This window comes from Tenrec ecaudatus, chromosome 7, assembly GCF_050624435.1.
Source record: "Tenrec ecaudatus isolate mTenEca1 chromosome 7, mTenEca1.hap1, whole genome shotgun sequence".
Lineage (NCBI taxonomy): Eukaryota > Metazoa > Chordata > Mammalia > Afrosoricida > Tenrecidae > Tenrec > Tenrec ecaudatus.
Window position 1 is genome coordinate 48658354 of NC_134536.1, and position 16705 is coordinate 48675058.

The window sequence follows — 16705 nt, forward strand, 5'->3', positions numbered from 1 at the left end:
TTAGTATATAATTACTGTCTGATATAAAGTTCTTTCTTATACATAAATATCTCTGGATTTGTTTCTCTAGTCAACCTAGTCTAACGCACTCCTCAAATATGAAATATAGGGACCATATGCTACTCAAGACAACAAATCATACAAAATAATAAACCATTCATAAGCAAATGCTCAATATCAAACTGTCCTTCCAAAAATGAAAAACTAAACACAAAAGCACAACCAGGTCTAAAGACTCTCTTGTGAGCACCTCAAAATTTGCTAAGTCCAAATAGAGTTCGCAAACATTTAGAAATACAACAAAACTGTATTGCTTTAAAAACAAAGCCCCAAATTTCTAATGCCATTTCAACTTGTCTAACTTCAGTAAGTACACATTCTTGAACTATTATTGCACTGATATGCAAAAGAATATGGACACCAGTAAATTTTTAAGCTCAAATGCTGAGAATTTGTGTATGGGAAGATCATAATGCATAACGCAGCACATGAGACAAGAAGAAATATTTTGAGAAATCATTTCAGTGATAAGCCTGAATTCCTCCCAAGTTTAGCCAAATGACCTTTTAGTACCAACAGGAGGAGGGGCAATTTCATACTGATAGTTATTCCCAAAATCATCAATAGACTTCAGCAATGATTCATCACATAATCAAAACCTAGTTTTTAATCTAGAATTTTATTATCTTGATCACATGTTAGGAAGGAAAAAAAATGCTTTTCGTAAGTGGGAGTAATAGATTGCTCTCTACTTACTAAGAGTTTTTTTTCCCCAGACTCTTACAGCTATGGGTCCTGAGCAACATGAATTAAAACTTACTTTTGTATTATTGATGTAATCTGTGGGATTCATCTGCACAGAACTAGTGAAAAGCTGAAAGACCAAACAAGAAAGATCATAAGTTTAAAAAATATTTAAAAAGTATTGTGTGTTCATAATTTTCAAACAGCCATGTTGAGTGAAGGGATGAAGTTCCTACACTAGAGAAGTCCCCATACAATCAAACAAATTTGAAAGAGAAAAGCAGGAAATCAGAAAAACAAACAAAACAAAAACAGAACAAGCTAGCCTTGCATTAAATAGAATCTTATAAGAAAGGCTCTATAAAACATCAGACAAACAGTGGTTCTCCCCACAGCCCCTATCCTTCATTATTCTTCATGCAATTTCCTTTATTTATTTTCTTAAATGCCTTTGGTCAAGGAAGTAGTTGAACTCCCCACCCTGACAACAAACCTTCACTACATACTGCTATTGGGTGACATACTTAAAGATCCTGCTCTATGACAGTGACTCCTAAACTACAGCTCAAGAGGAGTCCTGATGGCACTGATCAGTTCTTTTCGTCACACCTATCAGGTCACTGCATCCAGCGTAACTCAGTCCAATCAGTTCATATACAACTTCTGCTTAAGTCATTAAGCTTCCAATTAATTTATTTTACAGAGATTTACTGTGTATCCAAAATATAAGTGGAAGCACAAAGAATACAAGAAGACACCATTCCTGCTCCCTAGGAGCTCACAATCTAAAAGACAAAACCAACATCAAGAGTAACATATAATCAGATATAACTCAATATTACAACAATGGCTAGTGGGGCTCAAAAGTACTAAGAAATAAAGAGAACACACACACACGCACACATACAAAAAGGCCTTGGTGAAGCTACTTCACATGTCAATCCCTGCAGAATGGTTAGCAGACTTGGAAGGAAGAGGATGGAAAGAAAAGTACACTGGTATAGCATTAGGAACAACAGAGAAGGAGAAATGGTTACAGAGTAGGTTCAATACATAGTCTAACGAATATAAACATTCCTGCTCGGATAAGAAGTTGTACAATTAAGTCTCAAAACACGGAGTGAGGTCAGTCAGTGGAAGAGGCCACAACCTGTTTGGAATAAGAAACTCAGAAATGATCTGAGTGATAAAATACAGTGATTTAACAAGCACTTTTGAGAATGAACATACCTAATATCACAGGATTGAAAGAGACATACTTCTTCCATCTTCTCTAGACATTATTATTTCTCCTTTCCTATACGTTGCTATTCATTTCAATCACCCCTTTCACAGCTACATGGCATTAATTGTAATGTCTACCAGTTCATCTTGCCACAACCTGAATGGCCTGGCCATATAATATCCCCACTGAGGGTGGTAACCTGACGAGGGCCGGCTGTATAAGCTCTCCTCTTCCCTTCCAGATCACATCCCCTTCCCACCTCATATCTTAAGGACACCAAATAATATTCCTAGTAGGAAAATGGTATTTAGTAGAAAGCAGTAGACTGTGCATTAGAAGCTAACACAATTGAATAAATATTAAGGCCAGGTTCCTGCTGCTGACTCTCACCTGGGTGCTCTAATATTGAAGTCTGCAGAGAGTACCCATTAACACTCAGCACTTATTCATGTCCTTATTATCCTGCCATCTTAAAGAAAAGGTAAAAAAAAAAAAATTAAGTTGGATATTAGACCGTAATGCAGAGGTACAATAATGAAGCCTTAAATAAATAAGCCTTAAATAAATAAGAGTACTCAGTTTAGAGAAAAAAAGTTTGATAAGAACACAAAAAATTCATCACGCAATCTGATGATTTTTAAGGCAAGAGTGTTTCCAAAGATGTAAAATTAGAATTTAAGCAATTTACTTCAAAAACTAAGAGCTGGATATATAATTCGAGAACCATATCACAAATGAAAATTTCACAGAGAAAGAATAAAAAGAGTAGAAAATAAGGAGAATAAAAATGGGCACCAAAATGAGGAGCTGATACCAAGAGCTCAAGTAGAAAGAAAATGTTTTGAGAATGATGATGGCAACAAATGTACAAATGTGCTTGACACAATGGATGTATGTAAGGATTGTGATAAGAGTTGTATGAGCCCCCAATAAGATTTTTAAAAACCCCTAAAACTGGGCACCTTGCAGGTTAGGTTATCTACAAGGGGAAGACAGTAAGAAAAAGCCATTTAGTAAAAATAATGATGAGACAGATAGGAAGAGAAAAGAGACCACAGACCCCGTGCTTCTAAAATTAACAGAAAAAGTTCTGTCGTTGAACACTCAATTGTGTTAACAATGCTGTTTACTTATGACCAACACAAGAACCTTTCATGTTCCACCCGATCTGATCCGACCACACTGAGGAAAAAACACTAAGGGCAAGTAATGGAACAGCAAGGGGAACAGAGCAATGACGTCCCCAAGGAATGCCAAATATAGACTGGGGCCAGGGCTTGGCGCCACATCAGACACCAGAAAATACTCCTAAAGGTCAACAAACAGTCCTTGAACTAACTACAAGCTTTTCTTTCTTGCTGTGTTTTGTTTTGTCTTTTTTGTCATTGGCTTGTTGTTTTGTTGTACATAGTTGCTTGGTTTTATCTGTCTTGTTTTTGTGCATGTTATTATGTCCGCAGGTCTGTCTAAATAAGATAGGTTGGATGAACAATCTGGAGGAGAAAACGAGTCCGACAGTCCCGGAGGGGCATGGGTGAGGGGGGAAGTAGGGGGAAAGGTAGTGATGTTAACAAACCCAGGAACAAGGGAACAACAAGTGATCCAAATCGGGGGTGAGGAGGGTGTAGGAGGCCTGGTAGGGCGTGACCAAGGGTAATGTAACTGAGAAGAATTAGTGAAACGCTAATGAAGGCAGAACATGATAGTGGGACAATAGGAAAGTAAAAGGAAAAAGAGGAAACAGCTGGTAGGCAAAGGGCATTTATAAAGTCTAAATACAGGCATGTACATATGCAAATATATTTATATATGAAGATGTCGAAATAGATCTATGTGCATATATGTATAGATTTAGTATTAAGGTAGCAGATGGACATTGGACCTCCACTTAAGCACTCCCTCAATGTTAGAATACTGTGTTCTATTAAACTGGCATTCCATGATGCTCACCTTCCCGACACAATCGCTGAAAACAAAGCAGATGCATAAGCAAATGTGGTGAAGAAAGCTGATGGTGCCTGGCCATCAAAAGATACAGCCTCTGGGGTGTTAAAGGCTTGAAGGTAAACAAGCGGCAATCTAGCTCAGAAGCAACAAAGTCCACATGGAAGAAGCACACCAGCCTGTGTGATCACAATGTATCAATGGGATAAGGCATCAGGCATCAAAGTACAAACAAATCATATTATTATGAATGAGGGGGAGTACAGAGTTGGTACCCAAAGCCCTTCTGTAGGCAACTGGACATCCCCTTAGAGAAGCGTCACGGGGAGGAGATGAGCTAGTCAGGGTCAGTGTAGGACCTATGAAACACAACTTTTCTCTAGTTCCTAAATGCTCCGACTCACCCCCCTCCATCATGATCCCAAGTCTACCTTACAAATCTAGCTGGACATGAGGATGTACACTGGTACAGATAGGAACTAGAAACACAGAGAATCCAGGGTGGATGATACCTTCAGGACCAGTGGTATAAGTGGCGATACCAGGAGGGTGGAGGGAGGGTGGGGTAGAAAGGGGGAACCGATTACAAGGATCTACATAGAACCCTCTCCTGAGAGACAGACAACAGAAAAGTGGGTGAAGGGAGACGTCGGACAGAGCAAGATATGACAAAATAATAATTTATAAATTATCAAGGTTTCAAGAGGGAGGGGGGAATGGGGAGGGAGGGGAAAAATGAGCTGATACCAGGGGCTTAAGTGGAGAGCGCATGTTTTCAGAATGATAAGGGCAATGAATGTACAAAAGTGCTTTACACAATTGTTGTATGTATGGATTGTGAGAAGCGTTGTATGAGACCCTAATAAAAGGATTTAAAAAAATAACCTTTCATGTTAGGTATTAGCCATATTTAATAAGATGGAAAAACTGAGCAAGAAAAGCTAATTTCCCCATGGTTAGTAACATAGATAATAAGTAACCTACGCCAATTACAGTACCTAGACCTCTCTGACTCAAAGCAATCCTCCTTCTACCAGTCTGTTGACCTGATTTGCTAAGAAAATCACAGACTGATTATTACAAATGAATCAGGAGAGCACACAAAGCACAGGGTTAGAGTGAATAAGCAAAATGACACAAACCTTCAAGTAAAAATAATAGTTGAAAAAGAGATAGGCTTGCAGGAGTCTAGAGGAGGAGATGAGTCAGTCAAGGTACGAAGTTTCCTCTAGTTCCTAAATGCTTTCTCCCCACCCCACCCCCGCACCCCACTATCATGATCCGAATTCTACCTTGCAAGTCTGGCTAGACCAGAGGATGTACACTGGTACAGAGGAACCAGAAACACAGAGAATCCAAGGCGGATGATACCTTCAGGACCAGGGGTGTGAGTGGCGATACTGGGAGAGTAGAGGGAGAGGGAGTTGGAAAGAGGGAACCGATTACAAGCATCTACATGTGACCTCCTCCCAGGGGGACGGACAACAGAAAAGGGGTGAATGGGAGATGCTGGACAGGGCAAGATATGACAAAATAATAATTTATAAATAATCAAGGGCTAATGAGGGAGGGGGGAGAGGGAGGGAGGGGGAAAAAGAGGACCTGATGCAAAGGGCTTAAGTGGAGAGCAAATGTTTTGAAAATGATGAGGGCAATGAATGTACAAATGTGCTTTATACAACTGATGAATGTATGGATTGTAATAAGAGTTGTATGAGCCCCTAATAAAACGTTTGAAAAGAAAAACAAAAAACCAGAGTAATGACCTACTTAAACATTGCAAAGTTTTGTAAAGAGCTAAAATTACAAGATTTTTAAAATTCTTGGTGATAAAATGGATAGAAACGGCCCTGGAATCACAGTAGAAATAAAGACTGCTCGAGTCAAATAAGTCTGTCAAGTCAGAAGGCAACTTAAGGCAACACAGGTAAGCTTGAAAAGAAAATTTTCATAGTAGGGAAAATTCATTCAGTGAAATACTAATGATTTGCCTAAGTGACAGTTGGATGAAGTGGTAAATCAGTGGACTGGATGAAATACTAGAGGGTGAAAACAAGGCTTGTAAAACCGTAAAATCTCTGGATTTAAATGAAGCTGTATGTAAGGCAAGACATTTGAATATGAGAGGCTTCCAAAAGTTCATGGGTAAATGGAATGAAAAATAACAGAATTTTCCCATAAACTTTTTGAAGTTCCCTTATAAAGGAGCAACAAAACACACCAGGATAAAAGAAAAAAAATTGTTCAAAACAAATAAGGACTACATAGAGGATAGAAAAGGACTCAACTAAGGAGGATAATCTGGCCATGTAGAAAGCTTTAGGAGGCACAGAAGGAAGGTATTAGTGGTTGCAGTAAGTGGAAAGATGGCAAGAAAGCGGCTTACTGCAGACTCAGGCTCTAAAATACAGATTGTAAAAACATACCAAGTCTTTTCAAATCAACACTTTCAGAGGAAAAAATGTTAATTCTCAAAGTATTGTCTCCATGCTTTTTCCTAGCTAAATGCTACTTTCCTCCAGATCTCTATTCAGTGACAATTTATTCTACAGGAAAACAAAAAAAAGCAACAAGTCCAGACAGACCTGGGTTGAACAGTACGGGTGAACAGAGTTGCTATGTTGATACAGGGGGATTAACTGAACCACTTAAGAGTGGGTAGTGATCACCCTCCTTCAATGTCCTGAACACATCTGTTTTTGTTTTATGGTAAACCAAACCTTTTATTTTTTAAAAGGAAAGAAAGTACAAAAACAACAGTGTGAATACAAGAGAAGAAAATACTATATAAATCGCATATATAAACACACAAATGATCAGTGCAGCAAAGGTTATCCAAAGTACCTACATCAACCAGAAGATCTGGGTCTATGCTAAATTGTCTTCCTGACAGCATGGCTTGGAAGTCCTCCAAACTGCAATCAATACTGTCAAGATAATCCAACAGCTCAACCCTAAGGAAAAAAGATTTAAACAAAAATTCAAATATTAAGTTTCCTTGATCTTATGTTTAATGAAGAAATATTCCTAACAATTCCTGAATCCTAACCAGTTTTTCATCTCAAAAGCTCTTATTAAAGATGTAGAATTTCTGAATATTTGTTTACTTAAGTGCTCAGAGCCTTCATACAAAATTTAAAGTATTTATGAAAAAAGGTACTGCAACAACATTCTGATATACTGTTTCTTCCACACTCAAGGTTTAAAAATATTTACCTTTTTACTGATTATCATAACTAATAACTGGTTTTCTTAAGCTATGCATCAGTAAATCCTAATAGAGAAAATACCGTTTTGTAACACAAGCATATGGACATTCAAAGCAGCCATTTCATTAAACAAATTTGGGAAACTACCAAGACAATCCCCAAATGCTCATGCTATGAATACATTTGTCTCAAAATACTGCTTGAATCTTCATACTCTGACCACAATGGAAGACGGTGGCATACAAGGTTCATCTTGTGACAAGATCATTCTAAGAGAAACAGACTACACGAAGTGAACCAAAAAATAAAAAGCGGATGATTCTTTGTTTGATGTACACTCACTTGCCCAAAAGATTGATATTATCATTCAAAATGGAGTCCATCACGCTTGCGGGATCTTCCGTGGGCAGACCGGAGGAGCCAGTCAGCTGCACAGCACTTGACATCAGGGGGCTGGTGCTGTCACTATTTGGACTTAGAGACTCTTGGGCTGCTTCACTCTGATCTCCACTCTGAATGACAGGTGCATACTCATCTTCATTGTCATCTTCAACAATGACAATATCAGGGTACTGGCTACAGCTATCAATCAGCAATATGAGAAAGAAAACCCAATTACATTTTTCAGACAAATTACATAAATTCTCCAGAAAATTATGTCCTGAAATCTTCCCTTAAGAGTAGTAGCTTTAACAAAGTCCACATGGAAGAACACACCAGCCTGTGTGATCGAGTGGTCCCAAAGGGATCAGTTACCAGGCATCAAAGAACAATAAAAAATCATATCATTGACTGCACACCTCCATGATAGGATCGCTGAAGACAAATGGGTTCATAAGCAAATGTGGTGAAGAAAGCTGATGGTGCCCGGCTATCAAAAGAGATAGTGTCTGGGGTCTTAAAGGCTTGAAGGTGAACAAGCGGCCATCTAGCTCAGAAGCAAAAAAGCCCACATGGAAGAAGCACACCGGCCAGTGCGATCACGAGGTGCCAAGGGACCAGGTATAAGGCATCATGCAAAAAAAAAAAAACAACGATATAAGTGTGTGTATGTATGTGTATATATGTGTGTATATATGTGTATATATGTATATATGTGAATATATGTGTATATGTATATGTATACCATATTAAATGAAGGGGGAAGTGCAGAGTGGAGACCCAAGGCCCAAGTGTCGGCCAATGGAGATCCCCTCATAGAGGGGTTTAGGAGAAGAGATGGGTTAATTAGGGTGTGAGGTAGTACCGATGAAGAACACAGCTTTCCCCCAGATCCTGGATGCTTCCTCCCCCCAACTACCATGATCCGAATTCTACTTTGCAGGCCTGGATAGGACAGAGGCTGTACACTGGTACATATGAGGGCTGGAGGTACAGGGAATCCAGCGTGGATGATACCTTCAGGACCAAGGGTGTGAGGGACGATGCTGGGAGAGTGGAGGGTGAGTGGGTTGGAAAGGGGGAACTGATTACAAGGATCCACATGTGACCTCTTCCCTGGGAGAGGGACAGCAGAGAAGGGGGGAAGGGAGACTCCGGATAGGGCAAGATATGACAAAATAACGATGTATAAATTACCAAGGGCACATGAGGGAGGGGGGAAAGGGGAGGGAGGGGAAAAAAAAAAAAGAGGACCTGATGCAAGGGGCTTAAGTGGAGAGCAAATGCCTTGAGAATGATTGGGGCAGGGAATGTATGGATGTGCTTTATACAATTGATGTATGTATATGTATGGATGGTGATAAGAGTTGTATGAGTCCCTAATAAAATGTAAAAAAAGAAAAGAGGGGAAAAAAATGATTAGGGCAAAGACTGTACAGATGTGCTTTATACAATTGATGTATGTATATGTATGAACTGTGATAAGAATTGTATGAGCACCTAATAAATTGTTAAAATTTTAAAAAAAAGAGTAGTAGCTTTAATCATAAATATTGATAAGATGATATGATACCATAGGACAAAAAAAATCAATTAAAGGTGCTTAGCTCTAGGGGATAAAAAATAGATTCAATTTCATTACTTATTCTTTATGAGTCCTAAGTTGGTTGAATAACTTAGTTTAATTATTCAACTTAATAGCCAAAGAACAAATGTGGTACTTGTTTATCAAAGCTGTTTTGAATTTAAGACTCTGATATTTTAAAAAGCGACCAAGATTTTTATAAATTTTATCTCACAATCTCCTTACTTTGAGGCATCAGATATGACATCTTCATTTGTTTCTGGAATAACTGGAATATTTTCTTCATCTGCATTATTATCAGTAACATCATATATAATGATATCATCTGAAATCCGTTCCCTTGGTTTTAAACCTTCAGTTCTACTATGTGGAACCTGAAATATCAGAGACAACAATAATCAATAATCTAAATTATTACCAGCTAACAACATATTCAAAATATTGAGCACCTACTCTTTATTAAATGTTGGAGATACAATTATGAGCAAAACAGATATATTCTCTGTCTTTATGACTTATCTGCCAATTAGTATTCGTTGTATCAATTCAGAGATAAAAAGTAGAACTACAGCATAGGCAACTACTTTTGCCATAAGGGAACCTTGAAAATTAAAAATGGCAGAATGTTTCCATAAAAAGATCTTTAAATTCTAGGGCATTTCTTATACTCAAAAGGAGTTCTAGTTGTGCTGTTGAGAAAGCACTGGATGGCTAACTGCAACATTAGTGGTTCAAACCCATCAGCTGCTCCACTGGAAAAAAAATAAGGCTATCTGCTTCTGTAAAGATTTACTTTCCCGGAAACCATACAAAAATGGCATTGGGTTTTTGGATTTTTTAATACCCAAATGGTTAGAAGAAAGTCTTAAGATTTGACCAGAAATTCTAAGCACAGCCAGATAGATGGCCTCTGTGCTGAGGGCGGTCAATTTTTAAAAACTATTAATTTAATAAAGATGAAGCACTTATTGTTCACTGATTATTTATTTTATACATGAAATATGGTTATAATAAAGTTCTATTGAAGATAAGAACAAATATACGTTAGCATTGAACAATAACAAAAATTTACTTTGTGATGGTGATTATCAGCTGGTTCTTTGACTATGTGCTGAAACAGATTCTTCTTTTGGGCTCCATTAGTATTTAAAAGTAGAGGTCTGGGGAAAAGAAGAAGTACATCCATGTAATTCAGTGAACATACAGGTTTAAACTGCTTTAAAAATATTAAATATATACTCATTTATTAATGAATTCAAGTAGAGATACATGAGAAATTTTTATTAATTACTATAATGAATAAAACTTTTAAAGATATTTTTCCATTCTTTTTATTTTTATTACAAACTCCTCCATACAGATACATTCATTGTGGACTGATGTGCACAACTCTAACAGTATCGTAAGAACTTAGTGGAAGTAGGAGGAAGATCATAAAGCTTTGATCACAATCAAGTTCTGACAAAATTTTAGCCTCGTAAATAATCTTTTTCTTCCAGTTATTCCTTTTAGCCATTGTTCTTTGCTAGCAACTATTATTTACAGGTATCAAAACCCATGGTTTTAAGCAGTGTTTAAAATTACTTTTGTGAGTGAACTAATATATTTTGAACAAGTGGCTTAATTTCAACTCAAGAATTTCCATCGAGGTCTGCTAAGATTATATTAACCCTATAACGCTGACCATGACGTTTTCCTAACATTTAATTAATATATTGATAACTATGAAAGTAAAGAAAAAGAATTTTTCCCCTTAAAAATTCCAGTGTTATATGGTTAAATTGTGAACTTGATTGAAAAACCGATGGTGGATTCTTATTAACCCTATGGTGGTAGAACGATCAGCTACTGGACTGCGATTCACATGGTCCTTGGAAACAGACATGCTTTCTATTCCTGTAAAGTTACCGCCTCAGACTCACGGGCAGTTAGTTCTACCCTGGTCTTTAAGGGTTACTGTGAGTCAGTATAAACTCAACAGCAGTGAAAATGCCTGTATAGTATTCAGAAAGGCTACTTTTAACTCTCAAAAACATTAGGATGACAGAAAGAGGAGAGAGCAATCTCGAAATATTGAGTGCTTAACTTAGTAAGGGAGAGTAATTCCACACATGTAGATCACTCATGGTTAAAGTCTTAACTGTTTGGTTGTCTATATACAAGTCAAAATGTATTGGCATAAAGACTTACCTTTTACGTTTTAAACTCACAAGTTGGTTATTCTGAACCAATGTGACAATAAATTGGACAATCTGAAATTAAAATTTAAAAATTTCATTTTAGACAACTGATTCTTTCATTCTCATCACTGAGTCTTCCAATATCTAAAGAAACAAACTGGCTCTGAGGAAGAGTAAATAGCTGTGATAAAGATCTTGCTAGCTGTACATGGGCATAGAAATTCCAACAACATCCATCCAATTTATCCAATTGTTACGTACTGAATTACCAACATTGCCTAGATGTAGATCTGAACTTATTAAAATAGTTTCAGTAAGATTACATATGGTTGTATGTTTTGTTGGGATTTGGGGCTAGTTATTTTATTTTTTTTAATTTTTATTCAATCTTCTGTTTTCTTTCTGTTATTGTTGGTTTGCCTACCTATGTAAGACAGGCATGGGAAGTAAGCTCCAGGAGAAAGCAACAGAAGCGACAGTTCCAGAAAGACTTGGGGGAGGTGGTGGCAGGAGAAAGGAGTGGTGAGCAAACAACACCCTAGAAAGGGAAAAAACTAGGTAATACACAGGAGGATGTAGAGATCCTGGGGGTGCTGGAGCAATAGCAATCCAGCTGAAAGGAATTACTAAGAGGCAGAAGAAAAGTGAGCGCTAACGGTGGAGCACGAAAAAGGTAAAAGGAAACAGCAAAGATCTAGGAAGCAAAGCTATGGATAGCGGTATAAATATAGGTGTGAATTTATGTAAATATATTAATTCATAAAAATAGAGGTATTTGGGCCTATGTGCATATATTTATAGGTCAACTATTAAGGTAGCAGATGAACACTGGGTCTCCACTCAAGTACTCCCTCAATGCAAGAATGCTTTGTTCTATTAAACTGACATTCCATGATGCTCACCTCAACATGATCGTCAAAGACAAGGCGGGTGCATAAGTAAATGTGAAGAAAGCTGATGGTGCCCGGTTATCAAAGATATAGCGCCTGGGGTCTTAAAGACTTGAAGATAAACAAGTGGCCATCTAGCTCAGAAGCAACAAACCCACATGGCCTGTGTGATCACGAGGTGTCGATAGGATCAGGTACCAGACATCAAAGAACAAAAAAATCATGTCATTGTGAATGAGGGGGAATATGAAGGGGAGACCCAAAGCCCATCTGTAGGCAATGGACATCCCCTTATGCAGGGTTGCAGGGAGGAGAAGAGCCAGTCAGGGTGTAGTAAAGCAATGATGAAACATACAACTTTCCTCTAGTTCTTTAATGCTTCCTCCCCCACTATCACGATCCCAGTTCTACCTTACAAATCCAGCTAGACCAGAGGTTGTACACTGGTACAGACGGGAAGTGGAAACACAGGGAATCCAGGACAGATAAACCCCTTAGGGCCAATAATGAGAGTAGGGATACCAGGAGGGTCAGGGGAAGGTGGGGGAGAAAGGGAGAACTGATCATAATGACCTACATATAATTTCCTCCCTGGGGAACGGACAACAGAAAAGTAGGTGAAGGGAGACATCGGTCAGTGTAAGCAAGAAATAATAATAATAATAATTTACAAATTACCAAGGGTTCATGAGGGAGGTTGAGGGAGAAAGGGGAAAAATGAGGAGCTGATATGGAGGGCTCAAGTAAAAAGAAAATGTTTTGAGAATGATGATGGCAACAAATGTACCAATGTGCTTGACACCATTGACGGATGGATGAATTATAATACGGGTTGTACAAGCCCCCAATAAAATGATTTTTTAAAAACTAGCAAAAAAAGAGAAGAGAGTCTCTAGTTGGCACACACATACAAAAAATAAAATTAATGAAAGCAACCTGGAAAAAAAAGATTACATATGGTACAGAAAACTGGTGTTTGATAAGCAACATTTTCCCTATAGCAGGTTACTCAATTACAGATAAAAGAAGCTATCAACTCAGAATAGATGTTATATCTGTGTAATACCTAGTTTAAGATATGCCTTGATATTTTCAACTTCTGAAAGATGCTGAACAGAGGAACACTGACAGCATTGTCGGTTATGAGATGGGCAGTTTGAAATCTCCAGCTGGAGAAAAGTAAGGCTTTCTGCTCCTGTGAAGATTCACAGCTTTGGCAATCCAAAGGGGCAGTCCTACACAGACTTAACTTGAAGGCAGTGATTTATTAAGGAGCCTTGGCTTACTCATTGGGTTGCTAAAAGCAAAAAAATTATAACTATACGCCTCTTCTTTCTCCTGAGGAGCAGCTGGTAGTTTCAAACTGCTAACTTTTCAGTTAGCAGTCTAACACATAACAATTATGCCACCAGGGCTCCTTTAATTAATGTAAGGTCCTGTCAAATAAACATACAGATTATGTTTAAGTTAAAAGATACTAAATAATTTGTCTTACAATATTAGCTTTCAATTGAGAAATTTATAGACACATCATTTGAAGAATTACGCAGCATTAGAAGATATGAAAAGCACTTTAGCCACTAAAAAGTTTATTCAGAAGAAAATGCTAATGATTGATGAAAAGTTTAACATTTAATCTTAAAAATGATTAAGGAAAATTTAAGCTTCAACGATTTTTGTAAATTTACAAATAAGTGGTATAGTGGAATTTATAATGACATATATAAAAAAAGAGATTTTTCCTTAAATTTATTCTCAGGTCTGTTTTGGCATTGTTGCTTCATGCTGTGAGAAATTTTTTCTGAAGGGAAAGTAGAGGCATGAAATTTTTACACTGGACAAGCCCTATATTAAATACCTCACACATACTGTTGATAATTGAAGGTCAAAGAGTAAATGGCAAAGGTTGGAACCAATTCTAGAAATACAGTAAAAATGTAACTGTCATCATGTATAAGTTAAACATTACACACACACACACACACACACACAATGAAAACTGGAAACCTCAATAATGTAATATATTTATTTTACCAACTACTTTGCTTTTAGGAAAAACAACATCTGTAGATTTCCAAGTATCATAAATATTTAACAAAAATACTGTTCTGAAAAATATATTTTTTAAAGTATAGGTCAAGGATCATCTATTATTTATTTAAGAACATTTTTATATAATATGCTTTTAAAAAATCATTCTTAGGGTTGTACATAGGAATCACCTATAGAAGTTATGAAAATGTAGGCACTTGGATTAAAACACTTGGTAAAAAATTCTACAACCTCCAAACCTAACCTACATTCAGATTTTTAAAAGCATCTATTTTGACCATAGGCCAAGATTCCAAAAGCATTTATCACTGTTCTAAGCCTGCTGTACTAGCCCTAGGTTCTGTCAGTCACAGCCCTAATTTTAGCTCAAAGGCTTAGACTAACCCAAAGGCTGGCACTTTCTACACCCCACCCCCCAAAAGAAACCTGTTGCTTAAGCTTAGAGTCGTTTACTCAGGAGCAAAAAATAGCTGAGTTAGTTATTTTTGTTTCACTTCTTATAGCAAAGACTAAATGACAAGGATACAAATAACAAAATGATTTTTAATTTCCCCAATAATTTTCAACTCAGACACTAAAATGTAGGATTCATTTAACACTGTATTAACTGCTTTTCTGCATTGCAATGGTATAAAAATATAACTTTATCTGCCAAAACCTTAACTGTGTCATAATAAAAAATTTAGTAGAGCTATGTCTTTCTTTTACAGTAAACAGTATGAAGAAATCTCAGTTATCAGGCAAAAGGCAATCTCCTCAGGAACAAAGACAAAATAGAATAACCGCCTTTAATGAACTTTTTAAAAGGAAAAAAAAAATAAAGGGACTTAATTATAAAACTTCAGTTTTACTTCTGTGTACCCAAAATATAAGAAGCTTTAATCAATTACTTGCTAACCAAGCGACTCTTTTGTTCATAAACGAGTTTGTTGAACATAAACAGATCATCAGGCGATGGGGAGAAAAAAAAATCTTACTTTTCGAATAACTTGTTGCTGTTGTGCATGTTTTGCTCGCAATTCTGACACCTCCTTCCAAAGGGACTCATTCTCACTGTAACATTAATAACAACAATAAAGAAAAAAACCAACAACTTAAAAATCCAGGCCTCAATATTTCCATTTAATAATACCAAAGAATTTAACTATACGTATACACATATTCACTCTTTTTATGAGAACAGGAATGCTTGGTCAATTACACAGTAACAGTAGCTACATAAACACAATCCAGAATCATCCCTTCCAAGTTGTAGGATTTGCTACCCATGGTAACAAGTACACAAAGACTTGGAAGAAGCATACCCATATCCATACAGAAATAGGCAATTTACTATTTAACAAGCTTTTTCAGTAATTGTTTTAAAACAGAATAAGCTATCCTTTCAACATGGCTACCAAATACATTTAGAATTGAGTAATCACCTTGGGGAAGTAACATTTATCCAGCACTTGTTATGCTCTAGGTATAATGCTAAACATACATATTGCTGAATAACTCCTATAAAAGTCCAAATGAGTTATTAGCATCTATGTACCTTTCATAAGAGAGGGGATGGAGGTTTAGAGAAATGAAGAGATTGGCTGAAGATTCACACAGGTAATTTGGTTAAGTGTTAAAGTCAAACTAAAATCGGTTTGATACTATACCTGCCTTTCCCTCAGGAGCTGTCTCACATGTGCATATGCAAACATAAAACACTTTAGTTTAAAAAAAATGGCAATATAAGAAAACCAGTAACTTTCACAAAAGCAATAGGATCTTTTAATTCATTCACTGTTTCATCTGAAATTAACATTGAAATGAAGCAAATATTCTTCATATACTAAATGTGTCAACTGTGACTTTTTTCATATCGTCCTTCATAAATTATCTTCCATAATCCAAACCATCCTGTGGGCTTACATTAAAAAACAAGTCCGTTCCAGACCAGTCGATTCTAACGCACGTATTTAAGAACAAAACTGGCCTCCATGGCTATGTCCTTTGAGAAGTAAATCTTTAGCCCCAACTCTTCCAAGACATCTCTGGGGAATTTCAGTTAGTAGCTGAGCACTACGTTGTTTGCACCACAAAGGGATTTCTGGTTTTCCACAGAAGTAATGAGAAAGAAACTCAAAACTTATTTAAGAATTACTGTACTTTTCCCCACTCAGAATTTTAAAGATGCAGTCATCTACCTACTAAAGAGAATTAGGAAAATGGCTACCTCTGAAAGACTGAGATGATGATTCTGAAATCCCTCATAGTTAAACTTGAGCACCCAAGAACTGGGTCAAAAGCTTACATTATGCAGACAACAAACATTAGTGGTTAAAAGTAAAATGTGGGAAATGGAATAGTTTAGGCCTCTGTAAAAAAGTTACTTGCTTGTTTTCAAGGATTACACCTCAATGTAAAGAAGGTCAAAATCCTCACTACTGGATGAACAGGTAAAATCATGATGAAGGTTGACGTCAAGGATTTTGTCTTGCTTGGCTCCACAGTCAATGTTC

At 36.9% G+C, this 16705-nt stretch overlaps 1 protein-coding gene across 3 annotated transcripts in view; it reads right to left on the reverse strand.

Moving 5' to 3' along the window:
• Positions 1–16705, reverse strand: part of HSF2 (heat shock transcription factor 2) — a 56555-nt gene that overhangs the window by 3976 nt on the left and 35874 nt on the right. For 2 of the 3 annotated variants that reach the window (XM_075554610.1, XM_075554612.1), the window contains exons 5-11: positions 15188–15263; positions 11279–11340; positions 10161–10248; positions 9314–9462; positions 7465–7704; positions 6762–6867; positions 821–874 (exon numbers count right to left, since the gene is read on the reverse strand). In XM_075554610.1, coding sequence (XP_075410725.1) covers positions 821–874; positions 6762–6867; positions 7465–7704; positions 9314–9462; positions 10161–10248; positions 11279–11340; positions 15188–15263 — 775 coding nt within the window. The remainder of the gene's footprint in view (positions 1–820; positions 875–6761; positions 6868–7464; positions 7705–9313; positions 9463–10160; positions 10249–11278; positions 11341–15187; positions 15264–16705) is intronic. The other variant, XM_075554611.1, reaches the window with a different exon arrangement.